Consider the following 15000-nt stretch of genomic DNA (forward strand, 5'->3'; position numbering starts at 1 on the left):
CCTCCCTACTAAGCAGATTATCGAGACGCTGGTCCCAGTTTCAGCCGTGTTGGGTTAATTACACACATTTACATATGGTAGCGTTTTTTTACGTGACTGTAGGGGAGTTTGTTAATTTTTGTTGTTCTTGTTTTGGTATTTCTAAAGATTATGATCCTTGCAACAATGCAAGCTGCAAGTATCACAGCAAACCAGTAGCGTTATCTCCCCAACGGTGCGATTGCGTCTGTGAAAGCAGCTGTCCGTCTTATCAAGAAGAGATGTGTGCTTCTAATGGTCGTACATTCAGAAACTTGTGCTTGCTGCAGAAACAGATTTGTCAGACGCATGCCAACTACACCCACTATCACCCAGGAAGTTGTGCAGGTACATACGCGTCTTAAGGTTTTATGAACAGGCGCTCGAGAATGTGCAAGGACGACTGTAAATCATATATGTCCCAAAAAAATTCCTTTCAAAAAGCTTAAGATGACTATAGGGTTCAAGAATAAAGTCTAGAAAATCTCAAGGGATCGATTCATGTAAGGAGCACTCGTGCTTTTTTTCTGGAGAACCCTGACAAGCGGTTACAACAAGCGGTTACAACAAGCTATCAAAACCAATCTCTTGTAAAGGTTACACACCTGTTATACATTGAGGATTTGAAGTTGTATGCATATCTTCGGAGAGCAACTTAGAAAGAGTCATGAGAATCGTAAAGCTAGGAATGGACTGCATTGCTTTGAAATGGAATGAGCAAAAATGTGCGGTAGTGCATGCGAAGAGAGGGTGTGTAAAGCAAACGGAAAATATGGAAATTGATGAGCTGAAGACGATCAAGAGCCTTGGAGAAGAAAGTGCCTACACGTTTCTGGGTGTACTAGAGAACTCCAAGCAGGAACATAATTTTGTTCTGAGGAACGCGTCGAAGGAGTACTTGCGCAGGTTAATTAGCGATTATTTGGTCCAGTCCACTCTCAGACCACTCTAAGGTAGTTGCAACTAACCAGTATGTGCTACCTATGTTATCGTATTTAATGTTGATGCAGACGTGGCCACTGGCGCAGTAGGCGTAGACATTCTATACGTACCACGAGGGCAAGGGGGAGGGGTCTAAAACAACTGGAATTGGAATACATGACAACAACGATCGGCCTTCAAGAGCACCTTGAGTACAAGACTAGTACTGACAATATGATGCAACTGGTATGCAAACATCATCAAAAGACGAATCTATGCACACTCGTTTATACCCAGTTGTGAAAGAAACTTAGTTAATAGCCAACTTACTCTTCTCGTTTTTATTTTTTATTTTTTGGGTTTCCTTTGCAGAAAGGTAGACATCAGTTCAAGAATCACCCTTCCTGGGCAGAAGATCAGTGTGAAACCATTCAATTTAAACCGTTCGTATTTTACCCTCATCAAAAGATCTTCATACAACTTACTGTGAATCATGTGAACTACTCTGACCTAGCATATGTCCATGAAGCCACCACTCATTGGGTTGAAAGTGTGAACAGTACTCAATTCACTGCATGTGTGACTAGAGCAGGAAGAAATGATTACCCATCAGATAGCTTTGCTACTGTGGATTGGGTTGCTCATCAGGGAGCTCCTCCCGGAGGAATTGCGGGAGAGGAAAAGTTCTCCCGTTGGTGGACTGGAACTAGTTGTCAGACTGTCACGTTGCCAAGCGTAAGTAAAATCAGTACAATGATATCTTTCATCCGCAGATTTCTTGCCTATATACGAGGAGCGACCTAATGATTAATTTAAAAATTCTAAAGACAATCCTTCACCAACCACAAAACAGATTGGACGTATGCGTGCAAATTCGCCTTAGGTAACACTACAGATTTTGAAAGTGTGTTTAAATGCGTCAGCATGCAAAGAATGGTGGTATTGCAGGCTAGCAGCGCTTTTTCTTTCGTGAATTAAATTAATTACTTGAGCTCTTTGATTTTAAAAATGAAGTATTAAGGTCTCTTTAAAAGAAAATGATGTGTCCGCAGAAAAAGAAAAATTCTCGCGTCGCTATTTTTTTTTTTGTGTAGGTTCAAACTATATATCATATTAAAGCTAATAGATTGAATTTTTTGAATAAAATTTTAGATTTTTGGTATTTAACATTGCCTTTTGTTTCATCTTAGTCACAGATGAATTCCAATACCGTGTGAGGAATTTTGATACGTTACGAACAATCTCGACACCAGAGCTCCTCTTTTGACTGACGGGGAAAAGAGCTTTTGGTTTTCGTGAAGAACAATCAGAAGCGCCAGGCTCTAAAGTGGTGCATTCATGTCAGCACAAGAAGTGAGCAGGTGCCGTAAGGTTCAAATAGCCAATTTTGGCTATCTCCTGCATAGAGTTTCCCAGAGCCTTGGGTCGATCTGAGGCTCTGGTAAACGAGATTGTGTTACAAAGTCGAAACTCTCATCTCATACTTAATTTCGACGGAAATAGTGCTATAAAAAGTCTCCTTAGACAAACGAAAAATTCCTCACACCTTATTTAGCGTAGTAAAATCATCTATTATAACTGAAAATTTGGAAGCGATTTCTTAAAACCTGTAGGAACAGAAGGTTCGAGAAGATGTAATGATGGCGTCGAAATAAATCCGCAGAAAATCGTGCTAAATTACTCTGCTCCCTATTTAAAGATCACAATCAGCATTCGGGCACGCGTTAAGGTAGCAGATCGCTCGTGAAGGCTGTCAATAGCCACCCAATCCTTTCCCGTGTTATTGACCTGATACGTCAATCATTTTTCGCGCGGAGATTGTGGTGGGAAGCAAAGAAGCGCGCCTTGAACAGTTTTAAAATCACTTTTTTAAAGATGTTCTTGTCGGGTAAATATTCTTCACAGCCCACCGATTCAAGATTTGCAAAAGCAAGAAATTTGAGCGAGACGCCTCAATTTACCTTTACCGAGACCTTAAGCCAAACAACTTCTTCAACTCGGCGTGCTATCGCCTCTTGCACCCAACCAGTTGACCGCATTTGCGCAAGATTTTTTCAACAGTGTTTTTCCCCTTAGCAGTGTCTAAAAAAACATACTTGTTGGATTTAGATGTTTGCTTTAATTTTGAAATTATCAGGGGAAATTCTCTTCACAACCAACTGTCTTCGTAACACCCGAGCACTATAGATCAAGTCTGAAGCATGATGCAGCCAGTGTCTGGTTAGAAGACGTATCTGCACGTTCTTTTAAGATTTGTATCCGAGAACTACAGAACTTTGCAGGAGTTCATGATGACATTTCTGTGGTGAGCAGTGCGTATTAATTTTGTGATTTGTTGATGATCTGTACCGGGGTATAAAGATGTTGTTCCGTAGTTAGAATATATGTATAGCTGGTTAAGTTTTGTCGTACAAGGAGAAAAAGGTTCCACTTTTAACTTTTCGTTCTCTTTCCACTCATGACAAACAAAAACAACAACAGCAACGATCGCGTTTTTGACTGTTTTCAAAATCATGAAAACCGTTAGCTGCCCGTTTCTAGTCACGCCTAATCAAGCCAGCCTGTTGCGTGACACAAGCTCGTGGGTAGACTGACTGATGAAACCTTGAGTAGTTTATATTCAGGGGCACCCAACGATTGAATGTCTTAAAATTTGTCGGAATTATTTAAAAAGGTTTCTACAATGGTTCGAAACTCGCTCTTACCCGACCGCCCTGGGCTGCACTCTTTAATCCGCATGCCCCATGATATGTTTGCTGACTGTGACTTGAGCCCACTGTGTCCCAAGCATTCCTTTACAGTAATTGATCCCACTGTTGTTAAGTGAGCCCACGCATGAACCATCACGTGAGGATTCGATCGCTAAGTAAGCGCCGTGCAAGCTCAATACAGTGAGTTTCGACCCATGGCAGAGGTCTTTTTTCTCTTACTCGTCAGCCCAGCAAACGCAAAAGAAAGAAAAGAGACCTTTGTTAGGAGGGAAGTTTAACGGGCAGTTCACGTCTGTAGAAATTTCTAAGTGGCTTTTTTGCCTCGTCCAGAAGTTCTATCTGTCATGAAAGGTGAGATACTACTACTACTACTACTACTACTACTACTACTACTACTACTACTACTACTACTACTACTACTACTACTACTACTAATAATAATAATAATAATAATAAGAAGAAGAAGAATAATAATAATAATAAGAATAATAATAATAATAATAATAATAAATGCATTAGGTAGTCGCACTTTTTTTATTTCAAAACTTTACGGGACCGTGACTTTTTCTTAATTATCAAATAATTCTCAAACAAACTTTGACAAAAATGATAGAAGTTATATAAATCCTCCATCTTTATGCTATTCCAATAGGGTGTCTGGAAAACCCGAATAGCGAACAGCGAACAGTCGCGAATACCGAACAGCGAATAGTCACGAATAGTACGAATATAGTGCGAATAGTGGCGAATAGTTGCGAATAGTGACGAATAGTCACGAATAGTGACGAATAGTAACAAATAGTGGCAAATACGGGTGGAAGGGGGGGGGGGGGGGGATTGTGACGAAATGACGAAAATTTGGTACCCAGTACTTCCTGGTCAACCGCGCAGCAACGTTGGATGGGATTTTCCCGCTAAAAAAGCAGACATGTGTCGGCGAAGGACAGCTTGAGCCCTGAGAAGAAAAGGTAATAAATGCACTGAAATCCTGTTGCTTATTTGTATAATTTGTATAATTAAGTAACGCAACGGTTATCAGAGTAGCTCGTTTGTCTCTTTAATCACAAACCACTTGCCTCACATTTTGATTTTATTCCTTTTCACAGAACGTGTCTCGCCGGATCGGACAGAACAGATGAGGATGATGAAATGTGAGTATCTAAAATTTATGTTCGGGCGCCACTGTGCGAGGAGATGATCATGAGCTTGATGTATTAATGAAAGTGATTATATTTTTGCATTTTGACGTTTGTTCTTCTTTAGAGTGTTTGTAAAAGCATGCACGAAACTCTCTTTCGACGACAGGTGAGCAGATTATTTGCTTTGATTACGAGATTGTTCAGCATAAGGCGGTGACTATTGAAGACTTTTCGTCACTTTTCGCCACTATTCGCCACTATTCGCACTGTTCGTACTATTCGCTATTCGCGACTATTCGCTGTTCGCTATTCGCGACTATTCGCTTTTTGCTATTCGGGTTTTCCAGACACCCATTCCAATATGACACTTAACTCTTACTCAGACCAGTAAACTTCTAACGTTCTTCAATGTGGTTTCAAAATGTCTACGCAGTTTTCAGACCCTTCACTACTTTTCCGAATTATCTGGGTATATATGTTTAAAAACACGCTGGTTTAAAATTTATAAACCGGTTTGAGGAAATTTAAACCAAAAATTAAATTAAACCACAACATATATTCAAAAATCTTAATGTTATAAAAAAAAAAAAATTCTTCTACTGATTAGCCTTAAAACTCAGTAGTTAAAAATATCTTATTTTCCTTAATTAAATAGCCTGAATCAGGGCTGGCTTTGGGTGGCAATACGGGTATTAACATGCATGTTGCTACCCAAAGCTAAAGTGAAACAGTGGGTGACATGAAAGTCATGTTCCAATATGAGCTGTGCAGCTATCCAACATCTTTGTTTGATGTTTCATTGATGCTTCTCAAGCCACAAAATTGGCAGATGACATCTGGGCTAAGCTGCCTTCAGTTCCCACTGGTCCAAAAGGTGAAGTACAATGTGTGCTTGATGGTGTGGCACTCCTTCATCGGATTCTGTGGCCACAAGGATTTCCTCCATATAGGAAAATCTGTGACATGTATATCCAGTACATGACATGGAAGTATGGTGCTGCAATTGTCATTATTTAATGGTTACCAAAGCAGTTCCACAAAAGATATGATGCACCAGAAGCGAACAGGAGGGAAAACTGCGACAATCGTTACATTCTCTGAAGAAATAAAACTGACAATGAAGAAAGACCAAATTCAAGCAACACTGCAACTCGCTGAGTAGTTCTCTTCAGAAAGTAAATTGTCAAACACGCCACTCACAGGCAGATGCTGATCTCCTGATAGATCAGACAGCTGTGGAAAGTGCAAGAAGAGAAGACACTGTGCTTGTGGTGGATGAGACCGATCTGCTTATTTACTGTGCCATAACACAAAACTAGACACCCATGAATTGATTGTAAGCCTGAGCCAAGGGCAAATTCAACAAGACGACGCATCTGGAACATGAAAGTTGTGAAGGAGAAGCTTGGGGAAGAGGTGTGCAACAACATTTTGTTCATCCAAGCCATCCTTGGATGTGATACCAAAGGAGGCAGTGCGGCCCAGTGGTTAGGGCACTTGCCTTGAGATGCGGAGATCCCAGATTCAAGACCGGCTCTGAACAATTGTCGAATTTGATCTTGGTAGACCCTAGTTCAAGCTCTCGGCTGTAGTTGTAAACATCCTACAAGTTGGACCGCGGCCAGTTGAGATTCTTTAAAGTTGTTGTACTTTCGTTGATTCTCTCTAAGGGGAGAGGTCAATTACGTATGTATGTATTCCACTTCTCGCCTCCATGGAATTGAAGAAGTTCCTTGTCAGCTCTCACTTTCGTGACCAGGCGAATGCGTTTAACGACAAATGTGCCCCCAAAAAGGATTTTGTCGCAGCAGGTGAAAAGGCTCTGGTATGTCTTTATAATGGAAAATCTGACGAAGGCCTGGATTCTCTTAGCTACCGAAGGTTCTACATCAGCAGCAGCAATGTATCATGGTTGTCGTGTTTACTTTCAAGTCCAACAGTGGAAGGGGATCAATGAAACCGTGTCAACGGAGGAATGGGGGTGGAAGGCCTGTAATGGATCATTTCTCCCTGTCATGACCCATCTACCTCCAGCACCTGAAGCTATCATTTGCGTAATCAGATGTAATTGGTCTGCGGATTGCATCAGCCCTAAGTGCACCTGCAGAAACACAACCTCAAATGTTCAGCCGCTTGTAGTCAGTGTAGACTCTCTAAAGCCAGATGACTCTGAAAGCAGTAGTGAAGATGACGGTGATTCATGACATATGCATCCTTCCCTACTGAAATTGTATTTGCTGAGGTGTCTCAGAGATGACTGTCTTTATCTCAGTGGTGTCAGTAAATCATGATTTAATTTAATTCAACTTTATTCCTTCAATTCAAGGAAAGCAAAGGATGCCACAGGTTTACCCCATCGAGGGTATCCTCCCGCAGCCCGATGTCAGTGACTGAAAGTCGCTTTTTCTCCGGAGTCCCCGAAGATAAACCCTCTAAGTCAGATTACGATCGACTGAAACTCAGTCCATACGCGACCTTGGGGCCGAGGGTTGAACCTGGGTCGCAGAGGTGGAAGGCACGGTTGATAACCGCCAAGCTATCCTTACTCCCCGTTTACAAATGACAGGCAACTAAATCACGACATGGTGCTTTGTATTTAGCCTCACGTTCATGCTGACCTTGAGCAACTTTGTATTATTTATATTTATGAGAAAACTTAAACTTAAGCCGGCTACAACTTATTATTCACATGCCTTTTCATTTGACTTTGAACTTTGAACAATGGTGACCTTTTGGCCAAAAAATACAAATGAAAGTAGCAGATTTTGGACTGAATCTCCCAATCTGCTGATTGCGATCTGAAATCTCCAGAAATAATCACCGAAGTTTCTCATTTCCAGTGAGAATGGACTTTCACAACAAAAGGTTTCAAATACCTTGCGTATTTTGAGTTATTTTAACATCGGTAACAACAAAATTTTAAAAACGTTTATTTTCCTGATAAACTCCGATAAATCGTTCTTGCAAGCTTTGCTATTGACGGATTGTAAATTTGAGCAATAATGTGGTTGGTCCGAAATAAACCAATCAAATCAAATGTTGCAATGCCAATGACATCTTTATCGCGCGTTTTTTTTTTATTTTTTAACTTTAGCCTAAGTTTTCTGACAGAGTACTTTGTTTTGCATAAACGACGCACTATGACGTCATCATAAATGACGTCATCTATCATCCCATCCCTATCAATTCTCAGTATTTGAAGAGTTTGGGGGTTGACAACCCTGTACAGGTCATGGAAAACCTGGAAAGTCACGGAATTTAAGAATTTTATTTACCAGGGGCCCGTTTCTTGAAAATCCCGAAACTTTACGGGCCGTCACAATCGCCTTTGTATTTCAAGAACGGAGAGGATTTAAGTCGTCAAACTTCACAGACGTGTTTCTTTTAGTTAGCTTGAAGGAACATGTTAAAAGATCGGCTTTCCAAAACAAGTGGGTAGCAATTTCACTAATGGCTTTTCGGCCTGAAAAGTTTTCGGGACTTTCGAGAAACGGGCCCCAGGCCTGGAAAGTCATGGAATTTTATGGTAGGACATGGAAGGTCATGGGAAAGTATAATTATAAATCATTGCAGTTGTCAAAGCAGGGATAAAATGAAATAAAGACGGATTTCTATCAAACAATCGGAAGTTTGACGGACAGAAATGAGTTATGTCAGAAAATATCCTAAAATTTCTTACGTGACAGCTAAACTTAAGGTCATGGAAAGCCAAAAAAGGTCATGGAATTTGAAGAGGTGAAAAGCGTACGAACCCTGAGTAGGCTACTGAAGTTAACCTCGTTTTCATGCTGTCCTTGTGAATGGTATATGGTCTCAATAAAATTTCTATCTTCCCCTTCTTAGACTGTTCTAGACTTTTAATATGTTTATTCATGTACTTTTCTGAGATCAATGGTAAAGAGAAACCTTCTGTTGCAATTTGTGATGGGTCAATATACCCTTAATGTATGGTCCCGAGGGAAACAGTTAGTTTTGTTTTCCCGAGAGTCCTGATGTTTCCAGACACGAAGTCGAAGGAAACATCAGGACTCGAGGGAAAACAAAACTAACTAGTTTCCCGCGGGACCAGACATTAAGTGCTTTGTGTATGTGTATGTGTATAATTGCATGGGTTTGACGTTAATCCAGGATTAAGTTCACGAGTATTTTTAAAGTTTTCACAAAATTGCCCGATTGGCACATTGCGATTTCATGTTTATCGCATAAACTTGCAAACTTATTGAGGGAAGTCAGTTCAATTCCGCAACAAATGAACAATTAAGTCTTAAAATTTCAGCAAACGCGCTTTCCTTCTGTTAAAATTAATTCCATATATCGTTGCTGTCAACAGAAATAACTATTAAACGCATTTTTTTATGTAGATAAAGATTCTCCTTAAACTCGCTTGCTCTGGCTGAGCAACTGGTAACCAATCAGGATCAAGTATTCATGCCCTCTTGATTACGAAAAGTGCCTTAGCTCTTCAATAACAAAAAAGGTGCGCCACCTCAGCCAATCTGCATTCCTGCAGTAATTTTGCGATTAAAAAGCCTGTAATAAGCGAGAGAATTCAAGGAGGAAGAACATCTCCTAATACAAACCATCATGAGTTCTTTGCATTCCGACTGACAGGTAATGAGAGTAAATTCGAGTAAAAACTGAGTTACTTGTTTGTTTGTTCTTCTCTTCAGAATTGGTTGGCCTTCGAGACCTTACACAGACCGTTATTCTCAGAGCACAATGATGTCAATTTTACAAATGAGATCTTACCTTCCAAGAGTAACAATTTCGCTTTTTGCCAGGTGTGAAAATGTAATAATGATAAAAGAAAAAATTCCTTGATAAGGGCAAGTGGCTACCAATACCATTTCCACGTGCCTATTTCTTTGCAGATTACTGTAGCATTTATTAATGTCTAAATCTCACTGGTTATGTCAACGGAACATTTATCATATTCACACTTTCCACTTTTTCCCAGGCTAGCAATCCGAGCTGCGGTGACCGAAATCACATTTCCCAGTGCAGTGTTATCAGAATCTCCTGATATCAGTATGTTTTCTTGCAGCAATAAGCATAATTACTTCATTCGTATATCGTCATCCTTAAACACTTGTTTTTTTAGAAAATGGTAATCACTAGATGCAGTGACGTTGAGAAAATTCGCATCTTGAGCGTACTTCATGAGTACCATTTTACGCCGTGTTGAAGTTATTTTGCAATGATTATAAAAAAGAATTGCTTATTATTACAAAATTATATGTGTATCATGCAATAGGAAAACTATTTTTATCCTTTACAAAATTTACCACCTTAATTTGACGCTTAAATTTTAAGATGGCTCTAACCTTGAAGAGACACTCTCTTTAGAAAGATTGGCAACACACACTGTATCACGTAACAGCAATGTTATGGTACCACATGAAACACCGATTGTTGCTGAACAACATGCGGTCATTACTGTGACCTAATAAGTTACCTTGGCATTGGAAAAGTCCGGCATAAACACCCTCTATTTTGGGTTTAGTTGCACATATCTCAAAATCAAACTCGGCTGGAAAGTGATTAGAAGGCTAAGATGAAACTGTCTGCAAAGTTTAAAAAAATTCTATACTGCAGGATCAGAGCCACCTTTAAAAGATCACTGAATAAGGTGGCTAAGAATCCGCTGTACACATTTTTCTTAAACTTTGCAGAAAGGATTAAACCACTGCAAAAACCGTGTACGATCAAAACTTGCTCTACGTTGGATCAAAATAGATCGTGACCACACCAAAAAAAAACTTTAAAATAGAAAATATCCTGCAAAGGTTGATCAAGACAACGTGAACATAGGCATTGTTGCAATATTTCGGCTGGCCAACACCAGCCTTCTTCAGGTTTATTGAATGGATAAATGCTAGTAACAAGATCTTTATATTTGCCGGAAATGAGATAAAAAGGCTACGTGATGTGTTATAAAAACGGAAATGCATAAAAAAGAGGAGAGAGAATAATACATGACAACAAGATGAAAAAAACAAAAGAAAATTACAAGGTAGCTAAACTAAATTACATTTCGTCTCTTCTGTTAAGGCCTGCAGGCTCCAGTGTTTTCCTCTGTGTATGAGGAATTCCTCACGAGCCTTTCTGATGGAGTCACGACTAGTGTGCAGTTGTTCGAGCGGTATAAGGATCATGTGATCCTCCGCGTGACCACTGGTCAGGAAGTGTCGTGAAACCGCAGTGGGGGTATAACTACAAAAGGGGTTTATAATAGGTCGCCTATGTTCATTAAAGCGGTCTTTAAGACGACGTTTGGTCTCTCCGATGTACTGAAGATTACATTTAGTGCACTGAATCATGTAAATTACATTAGGGGTTTCACAAGTAATATGTGATTTGATTTTAAAGGTTTGTCCAGTACTATAAAAAGTATATTGATTACGGCCATCCTCAATAAAAGGACAGGCGGTGCAACTAGTTTTATTGCACCGAAACGAGCCGGATGGAGACCCAGATTGGTCGGTGTTAGTAGGTTCCGGTAATTTAGCTCTAACTAGAATGTCACTAATGTTTTTACAACGCCGTTAGGCTACTAAAGGGAGATTAGTAAAAACATTTTTACAGCGACCAGATGAATAAAGCAGGTTAGAGTGTTTGTGAATTATACGGGATATGTTAGGTAAAGCGGGGTTATAGGTAATGACGAACGGAACAGTATCTGTCTGTTGTTTAGGTTTGGGTTTAAGAGCGTCGTTCCGGGAAATGTCAGAAGCACGTCGTATCTGGGTTTTAAGGAAATTAAGTTAGTAACCTCCGTTGACGAGGTAGTCCATAAGTTCCTTACAGCGCTGTTTGTAAGTGTCATTGTCGGAGCATATGCGTCGAAGGCGAAGTGCAAGGCTATATGGAATGGAACGTTTAGTGTGGGTGGGGTGGCATGAGGAGATGAGTAAATATTGATGTTTGTCAGTGGGTTTAGTGTAAAGGTCGGTTTCTATGGGACCATCCTTGAGTGAGACCATCACATCAAGGAATAAAATATTAGTGAGGGAATGCAAACAAGTGAATTTAATGGTGGGATGAAGGTTATTGAGATAATCGACAAATACTTTCAGTTTATCTGAACCTTCAGTCCAAATAACGAAAATATCGTCCAGAAATCTGAGTCATGTATGAGGTAGATACAGTGCGTTAGTGAGCGCGTCCTGTTCGAATTTGGGAAGAAAAAGGTTGGCAAATGAAGGAGCCATTTTGGTGCCCATAGCAGTACCGTGTTTTTGTAGGTATTGTTTGTTGTTAAATGTGAAATTGTTCATGTTGAGGATGATCTGTATGAGGTCGCAAAGAGTTTCCGTGGGGATGTCCTTATCGTTGCGATTGCGAAGGAAAAAGCGGCAAGCATCAATACCTTCACTGTGGGGGATGTTGGTATAAAGAGAAGTGACGACAAGCGTGACAAGTATGGCATTGTCGGGAAGTGTGTTATTGTGTTCAAGTTGGCAAGTTTGTTAAGGAAATCAGTAGTGTCTTTAACGTAAGACGGAACAGTGTGAACTAATGGCTTTAGGTAGTAGTCAACAAACTGAGAGATACGTTCTGTGGGGTGGTTGTTAGAAGAAACTATGGGTCGTCCAGGATTGTTTACTTTGTGGATTTTGGGGAGTATGTAGAAGCGTCCAGGTCTGGGGTCGTTTTGTACAAGGTACTGTTACGTCAATAAGTTTGTTGTTAAACATGCGTTTAACGTATTCAGCAACTCTTTTTTGTATCATGGCAGTCTTGTCCTTTCCTTGTTGTTCGTAGAAGGTTGGGTTATTCAATTGTCGGTTGCATTCGTTTATGTACCAGGATCTGTCCATTATCACAGTCGCCGATCCTTTATCGGCCGACTTGATGATAATGTCGTGTCTTTGTTTAAGTTGACGTAATGCGTCACGTTCTGTCTTAGGGAGATTGTCACATACGCGGTTGGGTTTGGAGGTCAACAAGTCACGTTTTACAGCATTAAGAAAGGCGTTAAGTCCATCGTCTCTGTTAGTCGGGGGTGTCCAAACACTTTTAGGGTGGAAGGGGTTAGGTTCGTCGCTGGATACGTTATCATGAAAAAATTCTGTAATGCGTAAACAACGGGCGAATTCGTCAAAGTCTGCATTAACTTCAGACCAGTTGATTTGTCGTGGAGTGGGGCAAAAAGTAAGACCTCTTGCTAGAAGTTGCGTTTCGTCGTGCGTGAGTGTGACAACGGAAAATGAGTCAAGAGGTGTGTTAGTGTTAGGAGTGGGTAGTCGTTTAGTATTTTGTCGTCGCCTACGTGGTCGTATGTTATCGTGGTTTTGAAGAGAGGATGGCGTCGGGTGGTTTGTAGAATGTATTTGAGACTGATTGTGAGTTGAGTGGTTCGGGTTAGTGGGGTGATACTGGCGTGTAAAATGGTTTTTACGGAGTCGACGGTTAAAAAGTACTGATTCTAAAGAATGGGCCATAGAGGCTAACTTATCATTATAATAATTAAAAGATTCTTCACTACTGTTCTTACGCAAGAGCTCCTTTTTGATAACAAGTTCCTTTTGAAGTGCTTGTATTGTCCTGCGGCATTCTTGGGTTAGTAATTTCAGATAGTTTCATCCACAGATGTATTGATTTTGTTGCCATTGTTTGTAAAAATAGCGACTGTTGGTGGAAATCTCCACCAACAGTCGCTAACCAACACTCAGTGGACCAACACTCCAGTGGACCAACACTCCACCAACAGTTGTTGGTGGAAATCTCGACCAACATCTCCCTTTAGTTAGTGCTTTATTCATCTGGTCGCTGTAAAAATGTTTTTACTAATCTCCCTTTAGTAGCCTAACGGCGTTGTAAAAACATTAGTGACATTCTAGTTAGTACTAGTTAGAGCTAAATTGCCGGAACCTACTAACACCGACCAACCTGGGTCTCCATCCGGCTCGTTTCGGTGCAATAAAACTAGTTGCACCGCCTGTCCTTTTATTGAGGATGGCCGTAATGAATATACTTTTTATAGTACTGGACAAACCTTTAAAATGAAATCACATATTGCTTGTGAAACCCCTAATGTAATTTACATGATTCAGTGCACTAAATGTAATCTTCAGTACATCGGAGAGACCAAACGTCGTCTTAAAGACCGCTTTAATGAACATAGGCGACCTATTATAAACCCCTTTTCTAGTTATACCCCCACTGCGGTTTCACGACACTTCCTGACCAGTGGTCACGCGGAGGATCACATGATCCTTATACCGCTCGAACAACTGCACACTAGTCGTGACTCCATCAGAAAGGCTCGTGAGGAATTCCTCATACACAGAAGAAAAACACTGGAGCCTGCAGGCCTTAACAGAAGAGATGAAATGTAATTTAGTTTAGCTACCTTGTAATTTTCTTTTGTTTTTTTCATCTTGTTATCATGTATTATTCTCTCTCCTCTTTTTTATGCATTTCCGTTTTTATAACACATCACGTAGCCTTTTTATCTCATTTCCGGCAAATATAAAGATCTTGTTACTAGCATTTATCCATTCAATAAACCTGAAGAAGGCTGGTGTTGGCCAGCCGAAATATTGCAACAACGCCTATGATCACGTTGTCTTGACCAACCGTTGCAGGATATTTTCTATTTTGCAGAAAGCTTCATCTTGGCCTTCTGATCACTTTCCAGCGATAAAAAAATGGGGGTCACCGAGTTTGTTTTTGATATATGTGCAACTAACGACAAAATAAAGCGTGTTATTACAGGGCTTTTCCGTTGCAAAGGTAACTTATAACGTCATAATAATGACCGCATCTTGTTTAGCAATAATTTGTCATCCTTTTGGTACCATAATATTTCTAATACGCGACACAGCATTTTAGTGCCAAACCTTCTAATGGGTTATTAAAATTTTGTTTAATCTCAGCCTCAACGTTCCTGTAAAAAAGGTTTCTAGCAAAACAAAACAAATAAAAACAATTGTAGTGGAGATTAACTTGTTCGTTAATTTAGCGTTTTTATTTTCGCCATAGAAACACCGCACTTTGAGTCGCCATGAGAGAGACATTTAAGGAAACACAACCTGTTGAAGCTGATTAATTTTGTGATTTATTTACAGGACGTGAATTTTACGCGGACGTACAATAATTATCCAATAGTAATACTTTCAGCCAAGCATTCTAGCGGAGGAGGGAATACATCGCCCCATTGCAACGGAATTGTCAGCTGGATTGAGGTATAAAAATACGCGTGGGTT

The 15000-nt window shown here is 40.2% G+C and overlaps 1 protein-coding gene across 1 annotated transcript in view; it reads left to right on the top strand.

The window, feature by feature from the left end:
- LOC138031979 (uncharacterized) overlaps positions 1-15000 on the top strand; it is a 56830-nt gene that overhangs the window by 10564 nt on the left and 31266 nt on the right. The window contains exons 6-12 of the mRNA XM_068879570.1: positions 148-366; positions 639-924; positions 1029-1185; positions 1261-1674; positions 3077-3244; positions 9460-9570; positions 14863-14979. Coding sequence (XP_068735671.1) covers positions 148-366; positions 639-924; positions 1029-1185; positions 1261-1674; positions 3077-3244; positions 9460-9570; positions 14863-14979 — 1472 coding nt within the window. The remainder of the gene's footprint in view (positions 1-147; positions 367-638; positions 925-1028; positions 1186-1260; positions 1675-3076; positions 3245-9459; positions 9571-14862; positions 14980-15000) is intronic.

The sequence above is a fragment of the Montipora capricornis genome, chromosome 14 (assembly GCF_036669925.1).
Source record: "Montipora capricornis isolate CH-2021 chromosome 14, ASM3666992v2, whole genome shotgun sequence".
Taxonomy (NCBI): Eukaryota; Metazoa; Cnidaria; class Anthozoa; order Scleractinia; family Acroporidae; genus Montipora; species Montipora capricornis.